Genomic DNA, 16,793 nt, shown 5'->3' on the forward strand with positions numbered 1-16,793 from the left:
AGCCTGTTGCCTGGTTATTGGGAGCCTCATTGTCAGAGTGGAGAACAGAGACTGAGCATCACCGTGGACCAGACTAGAAGGCCCTGTTAATGCGGCGTTCATCTGTGTTCTGACTTGTTCTCATCTCCTCTCCTCTCCTCTGTTCAGCTCTGGGTTGGTTTGGGCTGGGCTGGGCTAGGCTGGGTTGGGTTGTGTTGGGTGCCCTACGCCAAATGGTCTGCACATCCACTGTCCATATTATAATTTTGTGTGTGTGTGTGTGTGTCATTCCTAAAAGCTCTCTCCGTCCACAACCCTAAAGACTCAGTCAATCAGTCAGTCAGTAGTAGTCTTGCATAGCCAGACTTACTTTGTTTACGCTGTGACAGCACTGGAGAAAGTTCTGGCTGCACTCATCACTATTTGGAGGAACGGGGGGGGAAAAAACAATGTATTTACAGTATTTAAACCAATCACAATAGTCTCGGGCGGACCTCGAAGGTTGTTGTTTCTCGTAGTGAAGGGGACTTTGAAAGCGCTAACACGCAGATAGCAGAAGAGGAGGAGTCTGAAATGAATCTGACTGGTGACAGGAGAATCTGATTGGTGCAGGGAGAATCTGATTGGGGCAGGGAGAATCTGATTGGTGCAGGGTGAATCTCCTGTTGTCTACTGACAAGGTTTATCTCCAAAACCTACAGCCGGTGAGTCAGACTCACTAGTCTGGCTCACAGTTTTTACAATAAGCCTCTCACTGGCACCGCTTAATTCCCACCAAAACACACACTGCTTCAGCAATTACCAACACAAATCTCTTCAAGAAAAACAAAAAAAAGATAATAGATACATTTCCCCCACAGTCACTGAGGTCACTGGGAAGAGTGTGGGATTATCCATGGATTAGCTATAGCTGTCAGATTCCTAATCCACACTTTACAGTAAAATCCCTAGAAATGGTGAGAGGATAACTCTCTAATACATCTCTATCTATTATTCTGTAGTGTGGGGCCCAATAGGAACACTTAGCAGACAAAGGACCAACCAGGAGATCTTTCTGTGTGAATTTCCAGTCAGTCAGTCAGTCAGTCAGTCAGTCAGTCAGTCAGTCAGTCAGTCAGTCAGTCAGTCAGTCAGTGATAGATAGATAGATAGATAGATAGATAGATAGATAGATAGATAGATAGATAGATAGATAGATAGATAGATAGATAGATAGATAGATAGATACAATAGATAGACAGACAGACAGACAGACAGACAGACAGACAGACAGACAGACAGACAGACAGACAGGGTGCAGAGGTCTCTGCATGCCCCCGTCTGCAGGGCCCGGCGTGGGGTCCGGGCAGCGGTGTGGGGTCCGGGCAGACTCACGGAGACGGCGCTACAGACCATTACACGCAGACATGGCACAAGAGATGGCGTCGATTTGCATCTGAGCCTGAGGAGCGCTGAATGGCTCGGGGGCACGCAGAGATGAATCAGAATCTCACTATGAGACTCCCTATAAATAGCAGGTGATCAGTGTTCTCCCCAGTGTCAGGGGGGGGGCAGAGAAGAGAGGGAGGGGGTGGAGGGGTGCAGGGTCCATGGAGCTGAATTCACCACGGTCCTACAAACCACCACAGGCGATACGGACCCCAGGGTCAAAGGTTCCTGAGCGGAACGCTAAAGCGCTAACAGCAGCAGAGCAGGAGGCGCTTCTGACAGAGGCTGAGCCACAAGCAGATCCCAGATCAGAGAGAGAGAAAGAGAGAGAGAGAGAGAGACAGAGAGTGAGAGAGAGAGAGAGAGAGAGAGAGGCACCCTGAGAGGAGGCAGGGAGTAAGGAGTAACATTGTCCTGAACTTCAAAAAGAAAGAAAGAAAGAAAGAAAGAAAGAAAGCTCCTCTTCCCTGACAAGAGACAGCCCGGCGGCTGCCCTCGGAGCAGAGAGGGAGAGAGGGGTGAGGAAAAGGGGGGGTAGGGAGAATATGGAGAGAGGAGGTGGAGATGGGATGTGAAGGATGAGAGCGAACGACGGGCAGGAAAACAGAGCGGCGGAGTGACTGAAGGAGAGAGAGAGAAACGGAGGGAAAGAGGCCGCTGCAAATTCAGCGAGGAGGGTTCACTAGGCACACAAAGAGAGAAAGAGCGTGAACAGACTCACAAACGCACACACACACACACACACTGGGGAGTTGAGAGCGCGACAGAGAGAAACATTTCATTCCTCAGTGGAATTCAGAAGTAAGTAGCCTACTAACAGGACTGGAGCTGGAGCCTGATACTGTACTCAGAACATCCACCCAGGCTGTTATCACCCACGCTGTGATAGCGGCTGTGTTGAAGCATGGAGGCCCTGGCTAACATGGTATTAGGACGAGGAGGAAAGGAGGAGGAGCAGCAGAGGAGGACAAGATGAAAAGAGGAGGAGAGGAGAAGAAGAGAGGAGAGGAAAAGTGGAGAGGAGATGAGAAGAGGAGGTACGGAAAATAGGAGAGGGGAAGAAGAGAAGAAGAGAGGACATGAGGAGAGAAGGAGATAACGAGAGGAGAGGAGGATCATTAGACATCTCACACACCTCAAACATTCATAGACAGCATCTCCTCATCTAGAAACATGGTGGCTGAATTATTCAATGGCTGTAAATAAAACATGCTCGGTAGCCTTTATCTATAAAGAACCAGGTGTTCTAGAACATTAACCGCTGTGTCGACTAACAAGGGTTCCTCACAGCCAGGAGAACCAGGCCAACCCACCTACACATTCGCAGCATTCATATTCAACAGGAGCGGTTCCTCCATTTAAAACAGAATATTCCATTAGGCCTTCTCCTCACAGCAATGTTGACACATGAAGTATGATAATGGAGCGTCCAATCATCGGGAGTCACTATTATCAGAAAACTACGCCTGGGAAACATGATCCATGGTTCTGGTCTCAGTTCACAGGCCTGCTCTTTAATATCCCCCAGAATAACAGATGATACAAGCGTTTATTGCTTTTCTCCTGCTGCGCTGTGCCGCTATGCATTATTCATAGTGTTCCTCCATGCCATGGTGCACATCATCCCCAAAACAAATCACCTCATAATTATGGGGTATTTAAGTGTTTTTTTGCGCACACATTTGTGTGTGTATGTGTGTGTGTGTGTGTGTGCGTGCGTGTGTGTATGTGTGCGTGTCAGCAGCCATCCCCTCAGAGATGACAGTGCATAAAGAAGAGGATTAACGCATGAACTCAGGTTAAATAACAAAGAACCACATCCTCTCTCTCTCTCTCTCTCTCTCTCTCTCTCTCTCTCTCTCTCTCTCTCGGAACAGAACTGCTCTGTTCTTCTCTGTTCTGAATTAGGGTTGCAAATTTCAAGGAATTTCATTAATCGATAACTGTTAACCTTAACAAAGGATAGTCGATTACTCTAATTGATAAGAACGTACCACGCCGGACTGCACTTTGCTCGCTTGATTTCTGTGTCTTTTTGTCTTCTGTCGTTGAACTTTCCCAGCATCCCAATTAGCCTCCTCTACATGGCGTGGCGCCCTCATGTGCAGTCAGACCTTAAACCATGATTACATTTCACGCAACTCCCGTTGATAACGTACCCCCCAAAAAGTTCTGTTCCATTAACAAGCAATTAATCGAGTAACCAAATCTTACTCGAATTAATTCTTATCGGCAATCAATCGATAGTCGATTAACTATTAACATCCTTACTCTGAATCAGACACTCCGTAGCCTCGACCAGGACAAGACTGTTTGTCAACATTTCATCCAATACAGTATTTATCATCCTGATATTTCTCAAAAAGTCGATATGCAATGTTTTTTGGATAATTAAATGTCTCCTTAAGTGACACCATGCCTGGCAGAACAGCCAGCATTGCTCTCCTCCCCTACATAGTCCTTCACTCACTCCCTCTCTCCCCCCCCCCCCCACACAGACACACACACATACTCGCTGCTGAACCTAGCAGAGTGACCCAGTAAAACTGAGATGTTAACTTTCTCTCTCTCTCTCTCTCTCCCTCCCCCTCCCTCTGCCTCTCTCTCTCCCTCGCTCGCTATCTCTCTCTCTGTCACCTGTCCCCTGGTGACATTCTCAGCGGGAAGGATGCAGAAAATTCTCACCACCAGCGCTCGGATCTCTGACGACATGTTAAGATACCTAGTGACAGGCCTTCCTACCTCATTACTCTCTCTCTCTCTCCCTCTCTCTCTCTCTCTCTCTCTCTCTCCCTCTCTCTCACCCTCTCTCTCTCCCTCTCTCTCTCCCTCTCTCTCACTCTCTCTCTCCCTCTCTCTCTCCCTCTCTCTCTCCCTCTCTTTCTGTCTCTCTCTCTCTCCACCAGCTCCAGTGCTGGCAGCGTAGCTGGATGACATGTGCTTGCCGTACACTCTCATTAAGATTCAACAAGCTTCTCCTCTGCACCCAGGCAACTTTCATATTGTCATTAACTGTACATCTAAGCTGATTAGCTACAACTGTCCCATTCAGCATTCAATTAAGGGGAGTTCGGAAGTGCTGGCAGATTATAATAGACTGGAGTATTACAATAATCCAACAACCACATAACTTCTGGGTTCATTAACTATCACAGAGGATGTTGTAACAGAGCGGGACGCCATAACTATATTGAATAGAGGCCCAGTCAAACTGATGTGACTTTCAGGTACACTTTACTGATTTACCTTCAGGTACAGTTTACGTCAGGACAGCAGAGTCTCACTAGTGAGAGGTATACTGACTACCTATGATAAATGCAATTATTCTATGCTACTTTGGATAAAAGTGTCTGCTAAAAACTATGATAAACATGCATTTTCAAGGCAGGAAGCGCAGGGTGTGATTTTACCGGTGTCATTATGCTGTCATGTGAAATATATCGCATTCTCAAACCGAATATTGAAACAAAAGCTCCATTTGAGCCAGAACTATTTCGCTGAGCGCACTACACCATACCTTTCACACTGTAAACGTCCGCCGCAAGTTGTAGAGAGCGCGAGCATGCGCGTGCGCGGTAAAGCTAGACGATTGTTTACATCCTTCTAGCCATGCCTAACAAGTCAACACATGGGGACGGCGATTCATTTCACAATACAACATTCTACTGAGACCGGTAAGGGGCTTCCTGGCACTTCCTGCCGTGAAAATGCATGTTCATCATAGTTTTTAGCAGAGGCCCATAGACCTCCATTATAAAGGGGGTGCGCCACAGAGGAAAAAGGAGCTAGCTTACTACTACTCAGATCGGTTAAATGTTGGTGTGTACAGATCGGTTTCATTGAGGACAAAGCGACATTTGAGCTAAACTTGCTCTGACAGCGGCGTTCCCCTTTAACCATTTATTCTCTGTACTGGCTCCCTTCCTCCTCCCCCCCCCTCCCTCTCTCTCAGTATCATATTAGAAATGCCAGTGAGGGATAGATCTGCCCATCTGTGCCTCCGCCACACACACAAACACACACACACACACACAGATAAGTTTGCATGCATGGCACATAACAAACAAACAGGGAACTCACACAGACACAGCTCAGACTGCAAACTGCAGCATAGCCCTGTGAGCAGTCACAGTCACAGCACCATCCTCATTATATGGCAAACAGATCACATGGCCCCGTGCTAATATCGACTGTTGTCCCACAATCTGCCAATACAATGAGCAGCCTTGTTGCCACCAGGTTCTCACCCCACAGCAACGGTATGAGAGCTACAGTAGGAGAGAAACTACAATAGAAAACTAAACTAGGGCTAGGAGAGAGAAACTACACTAGAAAACTAAACTAGGGCTAGGAGAGAGAAACTACACTAGAAAACTAAACTACTGTAGAGCTAGGAGAAAGAAACTACACTAGAAAACTAAACTAGAAAACTAAACTAGAGCTAGGAGAAACTACACTAGAAAAATAAACTAGAGCTACTGTAGGAGACAGAAACTACATTTGAAAACTAAAGTAGAGCTTCTGTAGGAGAGAAACCACAGTAGAAAACTAAACTAGAGCTAGAAGAGAGAAACTATACTAGAAAACTAAACTAGAGCTAGAAGAGAGAAACTACACTAGAAAACTAAACTAGAAAACTAAACTAGAGCCAGGAGAGAGAAAAAAAAAAATTTAAACAACCACTGGCGAATGAAAAACAAAAATCCCCCCCCCCCCTCTTCTCCTCCCCTCCCTGTCTCCGCCCCCCAGCTGCGTTCTGAATCGCACACTTCTACTTTTTACTACCAGTACGTACTACAGCTGCCCCTAGAAAGGACATTTCATATGCAGTACGCATACAATTGGGACATACTACGTTTTCAGAATACTGCGTCTTGAAATTTGACCACATCCATCACAGTCCATAAAGCGTCATTCATAGCGCCATTCATCCCCAGTTGGGATTTATCATAACTCCTCCAGCACGTGACATAATCTCCACTGTGCACAGGATTGTGGGTCAGAATAGCCAGAAAATTCTGCTGGCTTGGATACTGCAAAATATGACCGGATGTAGAAGAACATACTGGTATTTTTGCAATACTGCATGGGGCATACTATGTATTGGGACATACTACATCCTTTTTTTGCATACTACTGTATGTAGTAGGGAAGTATGCGCTTCAGAATGCAGCCCTCCTCCCCTCCCGCTCTCTTCTGCTCCCTCCCTCTCTCCTCCCCTCCCTCCTCCCCTCCCTCAATTCAGAGCGTCCCAACTGATCCGACAGAGCTTCTACTCATCCGCGATCGAGAGCATCCTGACTGGGAATATCACCACCTGGTACGGGAACAGCGGCTCTCAGGATCGGAGCCCTACAGAGAGTGGTACGGTCAGCTTAACATACCTTGGGGAGGGGCACTCCCCCACCTTGAAGACATCTACTCCAGATGATGCAAGACCAAGGCCAACAGGATCCTGAAAGACCCCAGCCACCCAGGAAAGGGATTGTTCTCTCTACTACGGTCAGGGAAGAGATACCGCACACACAGGCCGAGCAAGGAGAGACTCAGGAAGAGCTTCATTCTGCAAGCAATCTGACTCCTGAATGATTCTATCTAACAGTATCACTATACCCAGAGGATCAGGATACTTAGTGTATATACTGTAACATAACCACTTACAATGACCCCCAGGTTATTTATTTATTTATTTATTTATTCATATCTATATATATAGCATGTACATATTCAATATAAGCCTTTATCTATCCCATTCTAGCTTAATCTTATACTATATAGAAAGGGTACTTATTGTGTAATTTGTGTTAATTTGTAATTTTGTAATTTGTAAATTTTTAACTTTTAAATGTGTAAGTATTTGAGTATTAGAGGCCATCTGTAGCATAATCTTGGAGCCAGCAGCAACATTTCACTGTCACTGTACTGTACATTACATGTGACAAATAAAAGGAGTCTTGAATCTTGAATCTTGAATCTCTCCCACCATGCCTCCGACTCTCCCTTCGTCTCCCCCTCCCCCCCTCCCTCCCTCCCTCCTCCCCTTTCTCCCTCTTCTCCTCCATCCCATCCCTCCCTCACTCTGTCTGTCTGTCTCTGTTGAGGGTATACATAGCGTACCCCCTACTCAGGAGTCTGCAGGTTCCTGTCTCTCCCTAACTAATCCATTCAGAAGACCTGGTAATTCAGCCAGGCTCACTACAAGGAGATATGCTGTCTAGGTGCTGCAGCACAGCACGGATCACCAGGAACCATGGATACAGCCCTGATGTTTATACAGGACGGCAATGTTTTCCTTTCCCAGACGCCTTCCTCCATTTCCACCAAGTCGTTAAAACAATTTGGCTTTTCTGGTGTACGACTGACAACCGCTTAACACACATGCATCCTGTCTGCAATGGAAGCTGGCGTTCAGCCTCTGTTTGGTAGTGGCAGCAGGAAACAGTATTCTGGGTTAGGAAGAGCCCAGATTAAGATTGACAGGCTGTTACGGTGAGGGATGGTAGTGGAAGTGAGGGATGTGGAGGGGTGAATAGGTGGGAGAGAGCGAGGGAGAGAAAGAGGGAGAGAGAGGGAGATGGATGAGACGGATGGAGAGAGATAGTACAAACAAGAGATGGAGAGAGAAACGGGGAAGAGAGATGGAGAATGAGAGAGAGAGAAACGGAGAGAGAGAGTGAGGGAAAGAGAGAGAGGGTGCGAGGGGGAGAGAGAGAGAGAGAGAGAGAGAGCTAGGGAGGGAGAGAGGGAGAGAGCTAGAAAGAGAGAGCGCAAGAGAGAGAAGGATAGAGAGGGAGAGAGAAAGAGAAATAGAGGGAGAAAAGGAGAGAGAGTGAGGGAAAGAGAGAGGGAGTGCGAGGGGGAGGGAGAGAGAGAGAGAGTGAGAGCTAGGGAGAGAGAGAGGGAGAGAGCTCGGAAGAGAAAGCGCAAGAGAGAGAAGGATAGAGAGGGAGAGAGAAAGAGAAATAGAGAGAGGAAAGGATAGATAAAAACATCGTGAGAGAGACAGCAGATGGTGAGGATTACTCAGGACTAAAATACTGCGGTCCTCAGAAGGAGGCCAGCGACATCCACTACAACGCTCCATCTGCTAGATACAGTATACCCAGAGAGCCGAGCACCTCGGCGCATCGCGGCCCCAGCCATGACACACGCTGACTCACGCTGCATTACAGTTGCCTGGGATGTAGGAATGTGGAGTTGGGATTGACATCACAGCCGAGCTGACTGCATTCCAGAAACCAAATGCGAAAACACCACTTTCATTTTAGCCAAGTTAGCCATTGTTAGCAATACCAGGTGATAACAACGCACCATGCGCCATTTGGTGGATGCGAACGCTGTAGAAATATTGTCCACTTTTGGAGTTGGACAGTACTATGTGTACAACTGATTTAACGAGACACAAATAAGACAGAGGTGCAAATAAACAGTCTTACTACAGCTTTCACTTATTGTTGATGCACGGAACAGCCATCTTGCGTATGCCCCCCTCAGGAAAACTGCTCCTACCATCACAAAAACTGTCCAAACCTGGCCTGCTGATGCCATTCAGCGGCTGCAGGACTGCTTCGGCGAGACAGACTGGGATGTTTTTGAACACCAGGACCTGGAGGTGTTTGTGTTCTCTGTACTGTGCTACATTATGTTCTGCATAGGCACTGTCACGGTGAACAAACGCATCCGGGTCTATCCCAACCAGAAGGCCTGGATGACTCGGAAGGTCCAGCAGCTGGTAAAAGAGAGGAGTAGGGCTGGGTTAAAAAAAAAAAAATGATTCAGAATCGATTCATGAATCCCAAAATCGATCTTTTATTTAATGAATGAATGCATAAATGAAGGAATGAATAGTTCATTCATTCATATAATGATTCATTCATTCATTCATTTTTGGAAATCAGTATCGATACCCAGCCCTAGTATTGATGTGTTGCATAACTTGGAAGTCATGTAATTAAGGTTACAGCTAGAAAAACAGGTTTTAGTAACACTAACCGAATCCATATTGAATCGAATCGTGATAATCGATTCTGAACCTTGTGAATCGGAATCGAATCGATTCTTGAAATTCGAATCGATACCCAGCCCTAGAGAGGAACACTGCCTACAGGGCGGGCGACAGGGCTCATTACAGCACAGCCACAGCTAACCTGAAGAGGGGGACCAGAGAGGCCAGAGCTAACCTGAAGAGGGGGGTCAGAGAGGCCAGAGCTAACCTGAAGAGGGGGACCAGAGAGGCCAGAGCTAACCTGAAGAGGGGGACCAGAGAGGCCAGAGCTAACCTGAAGAGGGGGGTCAGAGAGGCCAGAGCTAACCTGAAGAGGGGGGTCAGAGAGGCCAGAGCTAAACTGAAGAAGGGGGTCAGAGAGGCCAGAACTAACCTGAAGAGGGGGGTCAGAGAGGCCAAGGCGGACTACAGGAGGAGGATCGAGGACCACCTGGACAGCAACAACATAAGGCAGGTGTGGCAGGGAGTCCAGCATCTCACCAACTAGAAGACCGACCTTGGAGCAGCCTAAGGTGACGCCTCGCTGGCAGAGGAGCTCAACCTCTTCTTTGCACGCTTTGAGGTAAAGCCACTAGAGGCCACACCCCACGCCACGCCCCACAGCGGTCCCGCCCTCACAATAGAGGAGCACCAGGGGAGGCGCACGCTGCGAGCCGTGACACCGAGGAAGGCTGCTGGTCCCGACGGCGTCCCCGGAGGTGTGCTGAAGGACTGCGCGGCTCAGCTGGCTGGAGTCTTCACAAGGATTTTCAACCGGTCCTCAGCCCAGTCCACTGTCCCACCCTGTCTGAAATCCTTGACTATTGTCCCCCTGCCCAAGAAACCCCACATCTCCGGCCTCAACGACTACAGGCCAGTAGCACTCAAACCAATGTTGATGAAATGCTTTGAAAAACTGGGTCAGGGACCACATCACTCCTCCCACCAGTTTGCTTATAGGGAGAAGAGATCAACAGAGGACGCCGTAGCCACAGCTGTCCACGCAGCATTAGCCCACCTGGAGAAGCAGGGGAGCTAATGCTCTTTGTAGACTACAGTTCTGTATTTAACACCATCCTCCCCCACAAACTGGTGGACAAACTGAGGGATCTGAGACTTCCACACTCCATCTGCATGTGGATCAGCAGCTTCCTGTCTCGCCGCAGCCAGAGGGTCAGAGTGGGCCATCACACATCCACAACTCTCAGTGTTAGTACTGGCGCACCACAGGGCTGCGTACTGGGCCCCCTATTGGACACCCTCTACACACACGACTGCACCCCCGCCCACCACAGTAACACCATGGTAAAGTTTGCGGATGACACCACGGTGGTCGGGCTCTTCTCAGGAGGGGATGAGTCCGCCTACAGGGACGAGGTGGAGCAGCTGTCAGAGTGGTGCAGAGAGAACAACCTGCTCCTCAACACCGCAAAGACCAAGGAGCTCATCATAGACTACAGGAAAAAGAAAGCGGACATTTCACCACTGACCATCAACGGGGACTGTGTGGAGAAGGTGACTGACGTCCTCTTCCTGGAAGTCCACATTGAGGAGGGCCTGACCTGGAGTGTGAACACCTCTGCTCTGCAGAAATAGGCCCAGCAGAGACTGCCCTTTCTGAGGGTGCTCAGGAGGAATAACATCTCACAGAGACTGCTGGTGTCCTTCTACAGCTTTGCTGTCTCCCAGGGGATCTGACGACTGACTAATGACAGAGTTACTGACCACACTATCATCTAGGCTGGTGTCGCCATCCTCAGCAGAAATTACAATGTACATTAACTGGGTCGATCAGGGACTGCGTCATAACTGCCCCCCTCAGTGGGGACCCTGCCCCTGATTGGGTGTCATAGTTGATGACGTGAAATACTCCCGAGCAGTAATGTTGACATTGCTAGAATAAACAGCCATAAACGCAGTTATTGCAGAAAGTGACTCAATAACAACAATTAAACAAGAACAAGAGTAGGAGTTTCTCAGAGGAAAAGACATTTTCACCGTTCTTCAGATTTGGCAAATGTTTAGTTATACTGATTGGCAAGGCAAGTAGCCTACTCCCGGCCATTGAAATTGTTCTGACCGGCTAGACGTTCAGACTATCGCAAAAAATATGTTTTATTTTTTTTGACTTCCAGGCTAACAATAATCAACACTCTCTCACACTCATGTTCTGTTCACAGCTATAATTATTGTCCACAGACACTTACTGATATGTACACACACACACACACACACCAATCAGTAGTGTCTCTCCAAACACAATCACTACTGTGCAATCAGAATGCCAAGGACCATTGGGAAAACCAATACCCAAGAGCGTCATGTGACAGACTCCCGTCATGAACATGATCTCTCTCCAGAGAGTCCCGTTCAAACTCCACACACCACAAGGCACCATCTGGCCTTTATTAATGAATTGATTATTGTCCTAATTGATCAAACGCTACAGTACCCTACCAATGCACGTGGCTGTACTATCTCTCAGCAGTGATAATGAGGTGGTAACTCTACCTGGTCCTGTGTGGAGATCGAACCTCGAACCTGTGAAAAGAAGGAGAGAGAGAAAGCGTCATTGATGTGAAATTCTGGGCCGATACCGATGTTTAAAATAATAATCTGGCCGACAGTTGGCTGACTGATGCTGATGTTTTTCTGGTTTGTTTATTTATTTGTTTGTTTTTGTTGTTATTCACTGCCTCTTTATTTTCTCCCAGGGAAACAAATTAATCTTCATTATAAAATAATTGAACTGTTTTAAAGCCAAATGCGTACAAATTCAATCACACAAATGTATGAAATACAGTAATCTTTAATATAACCTTTTTCTAAACATCGGCCACTACCTTCGGTGAACGTCATCTTATTTGTCGATGGCAGTCAACAAGGCAAATATCGGCCGATACAGATGTACAGTATCGGTGCATCCCTAGGTACTGTACATGTACTTATTATGCAGAATGATCGTAGAGCTGATTATTCCACTGGCAAGCAATTAAGACGCAGTCAATTTACCTCCAGGAGTTCCTATATGTTCTCCTAATGGCAACACATCATTAGCCATACTATAGTAGGTTATCACAGGTTATTCCTATTGTGTTCACAGTTACTCAAGGCTTGTATTTTACTGTAGATGTGTGGAAAGTGAGAGGCTAATGGATACAGTAGTGTACCGGCCAGCCTCTGCTCTGTCAAAGCCAGGCCCGTCAGGGTTCAGGACAGGTATTGATTTGTGTTCCATCCCGGGTGACATGGGACACCTAATTAAAACCATCATTGTACAGTACATAATCTAATAATAGTGCATACATCTTCCTCTCTGTACTCCCACCACACACACAAACACACACACACACACACACATATAAACAGACACATGTGCGCACACTCAAAGAAACAGGAAACTCACACAGACACAGCTCAGACTGCAAACTGGGGATAAAGTTTGCAGCATAGCCCTGTGAGCAGTCACAGTCACAGCACCATCCTCATTATATGGCAAACAGATCACATGGCCCCGTGCTAATATCGACTGTTGTCCCACAATCTGCCAATACAATGAGCAGCCTTGTTTCCACCAGGTTCTCACCCCACAGCAACGGTATGAGAGCTACAGTAGGAGAGAAACTACAATAGAAAACTAAACTAGAACTAGGAGAGAGAAACTACACTAGAAAACTAAACTAGGGCTAGGAGAGAGAAACTACACTAGAAAACTAAACTACTGTAGAGCTAGGAGAGAGAAACTACACTAGAAAACAACTAGAAAATGAAACTAGAGCTAGGAGAGATAAACTACACTAGAAAACTAAACTAGGGCTAGGAGAGAGAAACTACACTAGAAAACTAAACTACTGTAGAGCTAGGAGAAAGAAACTACACTAGAAAACTAAACTAGAAAACTAAACTAGAGCTAGGAGAAACTACACTAGAAAACAACTAGAAAATGAAACTAGAGCTAGGAGAGATAAACTACACTAGAAAACTAAACTAGAGCTAGGAGAGAAACTACACAAGAAAACTAAACTAGAAAACTAAACTAGAAAACTAAACTAGAACTAGGAGAGAAACTACACTAGACATTTAAACTAGAAAAATAAACTAGAGTTAGGAGAGACAAACTACATTAGAGCTAGAGTCAGATTTAGAGTCAGAGCTTGAGTCAGGGTCTGGAGTCAGAGCTAGAGTCAGATTTAGTCAGAGCTTGAGTCAGGGTCTGGAGTCAGGGTCTGGAGTCACGGTTTGGAGTCAGGGTCTGGAGTCACGGTTTGGAGTCACGGTTTGGAGTCAGGGCTCGCGTACTGAACTAGCACACCCCTCTGCATTAGAGGACCAAACTCATTTAGTATTCACCAGATCCACACACCAACCCAGTCTATTTCATACTCCACTGGCTTTAACATTCTCCATAGGCTGACGTTTGATTCCTTGCGTTACAAATCAGGGTAAATAATGTGCTACAAAGACAATTTGGCCACCAAAGCACACTCACTTATATGGAATACCATTATGCCATTATTACAAGACACTACATTAGTGTCAACCGACCAAATCTAGCTGGAAAAACGGTTTATAGCCTGAGCACGTAGTACAAGGCTACTTTGTTCAAGTGAACGGCACATTTGAAAATTCCCCATTTCATGTTAAAAGCCATTTAAATAAGCTCCATTATATAGGCCTTGAGAAAATAAACCAGCACTGGAGGGGAAAAAAAACAATAATCTTCCATATTTTCTGCCTGACCTGGTGTGGAGCTATGAGGACCAGAGCGGGGTTTCTGCGTTGATTGTGCGAGCATTGAGAGCTTTCGGGGGCCGTGTAGGTGGACTTTTAATAGAGCCTGCCGTGGCTGTACCACTAAAGTGCTCTCATTCCAGATATGTGGAGGCAATCATCAGCTGTCAAGTATAGGGTCAAGAGAGCTGAGACTCAGACAGGCCTGTCTGGGCGGATGATGGAGGAAAAGGGCTGAAGGAATACAGGAAGACATGCAACTGCTGGTAGCTCCAGCATTTTTTGTTTTATTCCGACGTTAAAAAACACGTTTCAAGCACTCAAAGGCTCTTCGTCAATGTCGTGAGTCTTCCTGCATCACTTCAGTTACCATTTTTGACACTTGGAAAAGAGATGTGTGTGTATATACTAATTTCTTCAGAAGAAAAATGCAGGGGTAAAACTGAATCTTGTAAGATTACCTGGATATAAGAACAAGCCTTACATTGCCTCTGCTGAACCCTGGATGATGATGATGATGGCCACAATGAGCTATGGAGTACCAGGGCTATGACAGTCTGGCGGATCTGATAGGGCGATCACAAATCCGGTGTAGAGGCGAGTGTCTCTCTCACAAACCTCCACACAACAAACAACCAACCGTGCCGCATGTGCCTGATTTTGTCTTGCTCAAGGTTCGGCACACTCCGGAAGCTGGGATCGAACCGGGGACCTTGCGATCCCCAGCCGGTCATTCTACCTCCTGAGCTACGTGCTGCACCCCACAGACAAGAGCCCTACACTGTGAGAGTGTGTTTGGGTGTGAATAATAGGATTGCACAAGAAATGTTTCGGTCGCGTCAGCAAAGAAATAAGTTGCAAACCCAAACATCTTAATCGACAATTCGCAGACACACATTTGAGTGCTACAGGTGCTAATCCTGGATATGTAAATACCAAACAATTTCCCGACTGATGAGATAAGACTTTATTGATCCCCCCCCAGGGGGAAATTTGGTGTTTCAGCAGTTGAAAATTACAGAAAGGTTGGAAAGGAGAGAAACACAAGATAGAGTAAGGAAAAAGAAAGAGACACTAGATAAGGTGTGGGGGGAGGGGGGGGTAGCAGCATAAAAAGGGATATTAGGGGCTATATACAAACATCCATATGTACTGTAATAACTGGGCAGTAAAGAATAGAATAAGATATATCTATACCAGCATACATTCAGTCTGTATAAATATATACAACTATACAAGTATATGAGTCAAGGAGTACGTACATACATACATAATACATACATGCATACATACATACAGTACGTGCACACCTCTATGACACATGGAACACTCAGGCACTGTTATACAGTCTGATGGCCGCTGGCACAAAGGAACGTCTGAACCGCTCTGTATTGCACCTGGCTGGGAGGAGCCTGTGGCTGAAAGTACTCCCAATCTGCCACAGTTCGCCATGGAGGGGATGGGAGGGGTTGTCTAGGATAGACATGGAACATTTAATGGAACCTTTGAGTTCTTTAGTTTGGTGAGAATTCTGAGGCTCGCCAGCCAAACAGCCACCAGAAGAGAGGCGCCAGCGCAGCCCGCTCCGTCAAGAGAACATCCAGTTACCATGGAGACTGCGGAACCCCTGACTCTAACCCCTTTGCCACACGTACTGTATGAAGGCACAGCAATGCAAAAAACGACCTAAACATGTATTGTTTTAATCATTGCTAGCTTTGCTCTCAGTTGTCTTTTCTCCAACATCTGTCTTGGTGTTTATCCACATGGCAATTACTCAGAGCTCCTTTCTCCTTTCTAGCTGCTTGTGACTAGTCACAAAGGTACTGTTGGATGTTTAAAACAAAAGGATTCAGACTGATGTCAATAACATTTCTTGGGAAGGGGTAATATCTCTCTTTCTCCCTCTCCCTCTTCCTCTCCCTCTCCCTCTCCCTCTCTCTCTCTCTCTCTATCTTTCTCTCTCAGAAATTCAGCAGAGTAGTAGTAGCAAAACAATATTGCATTCGGTTCTTGAGTTCTGATCACTTCAATAAAACAAATCACAGGCCTCTTTAGTTTGCCTGAGTTCTCAGGAGATGTTTTGAGAATAAAAACGGTTTAAAGAAAAGAGGCTTCATGTGAATTCACACATGATTTAACGACCCAGAGTGAGAGCACCTGGCTCTCCTTCAGCTGCAGGAAATGTTTATTTCAGGAGAATTCATTAACATGTTTTGTGTGTGTGTGTGTGTGTGTGTGTGTGCGCGCCAACGTGTAAAATAAATTAAAATAATAACAATATGAACTTCACATAATTATAATATTGATTATTTTTCCTCCAAATCTTTCTTTGTTCTGATGAAGCCAGATAATTCCAGACAGGATCTGGGACAGGAGTGGTAAAACATGTCTTCCTTTACTGAGAATGATCTGTTTGCTTTAGCCTGTATGTTTCAGCTCACGGCCTCTTGGGGGCTAGCCTAGATTGCAACACAAAGACTATTAATCATTGATGATCAGACCTTTTAATATTGCTCATATATAAAATTAATTTGCACCTAAATGAACGCTAGCATCTTTAACAAGAGATACTGTGCGGTGTTCTTCTATTTGGACAAGCCAAGCCAAACCAATCCCAAACATCCTAAACTAACACACAAAACGCCTTTGTAAATAAATGAACACAAAA

At 46.1% G+C, this 16,793-nt stretch overlaps 1 protein-coding gene across 4 annotated transcripts in view; it reads right to left on the reverse strand.

Annotated features, from left to right (window-relative positions):
• Positions 1–16,793, reverse strand: part of igsf11 (immunoglobulin superfamily member 11) — a gene marked incomplete at both ends in the record, with an annotated part of 85,873 nt that overhangs the window by 49,586 nt on the left and 19,494 nt on the right. For 2 of the 4 annotated variants that reach the window (XM_084441652.1, XM_084441650.1), the window contains one exon: positions 11,903–11,932. The exons of the other annotated variants lie outside the window; for them this stretch is intronic. In XM_084441652.1, coding sequence (XP_084297778.1) covers positions 11,903–11,932 — 30 coding nt within the window. The remainder of the gene's footprint in view (positions 1–11,902; positions 11,933–16,793) is intronic. 4 annotated transcript variants of the gene reach the window in all.

The sequence above is a fragment of the Borostomias antarcticus genome, assembly GCF_949987555.1.
Source record: "Borostomias antarcticus genome assembly, chromosome: 1".
In the NCBI taxonomy this organism is placed as follows: domain Eukaryota; kingdom Metazoa; phylum Chordata; class Actinopteri; order Stomiiformes; family Stomiidae; genus Borostomias; species Borostomias antarcticus.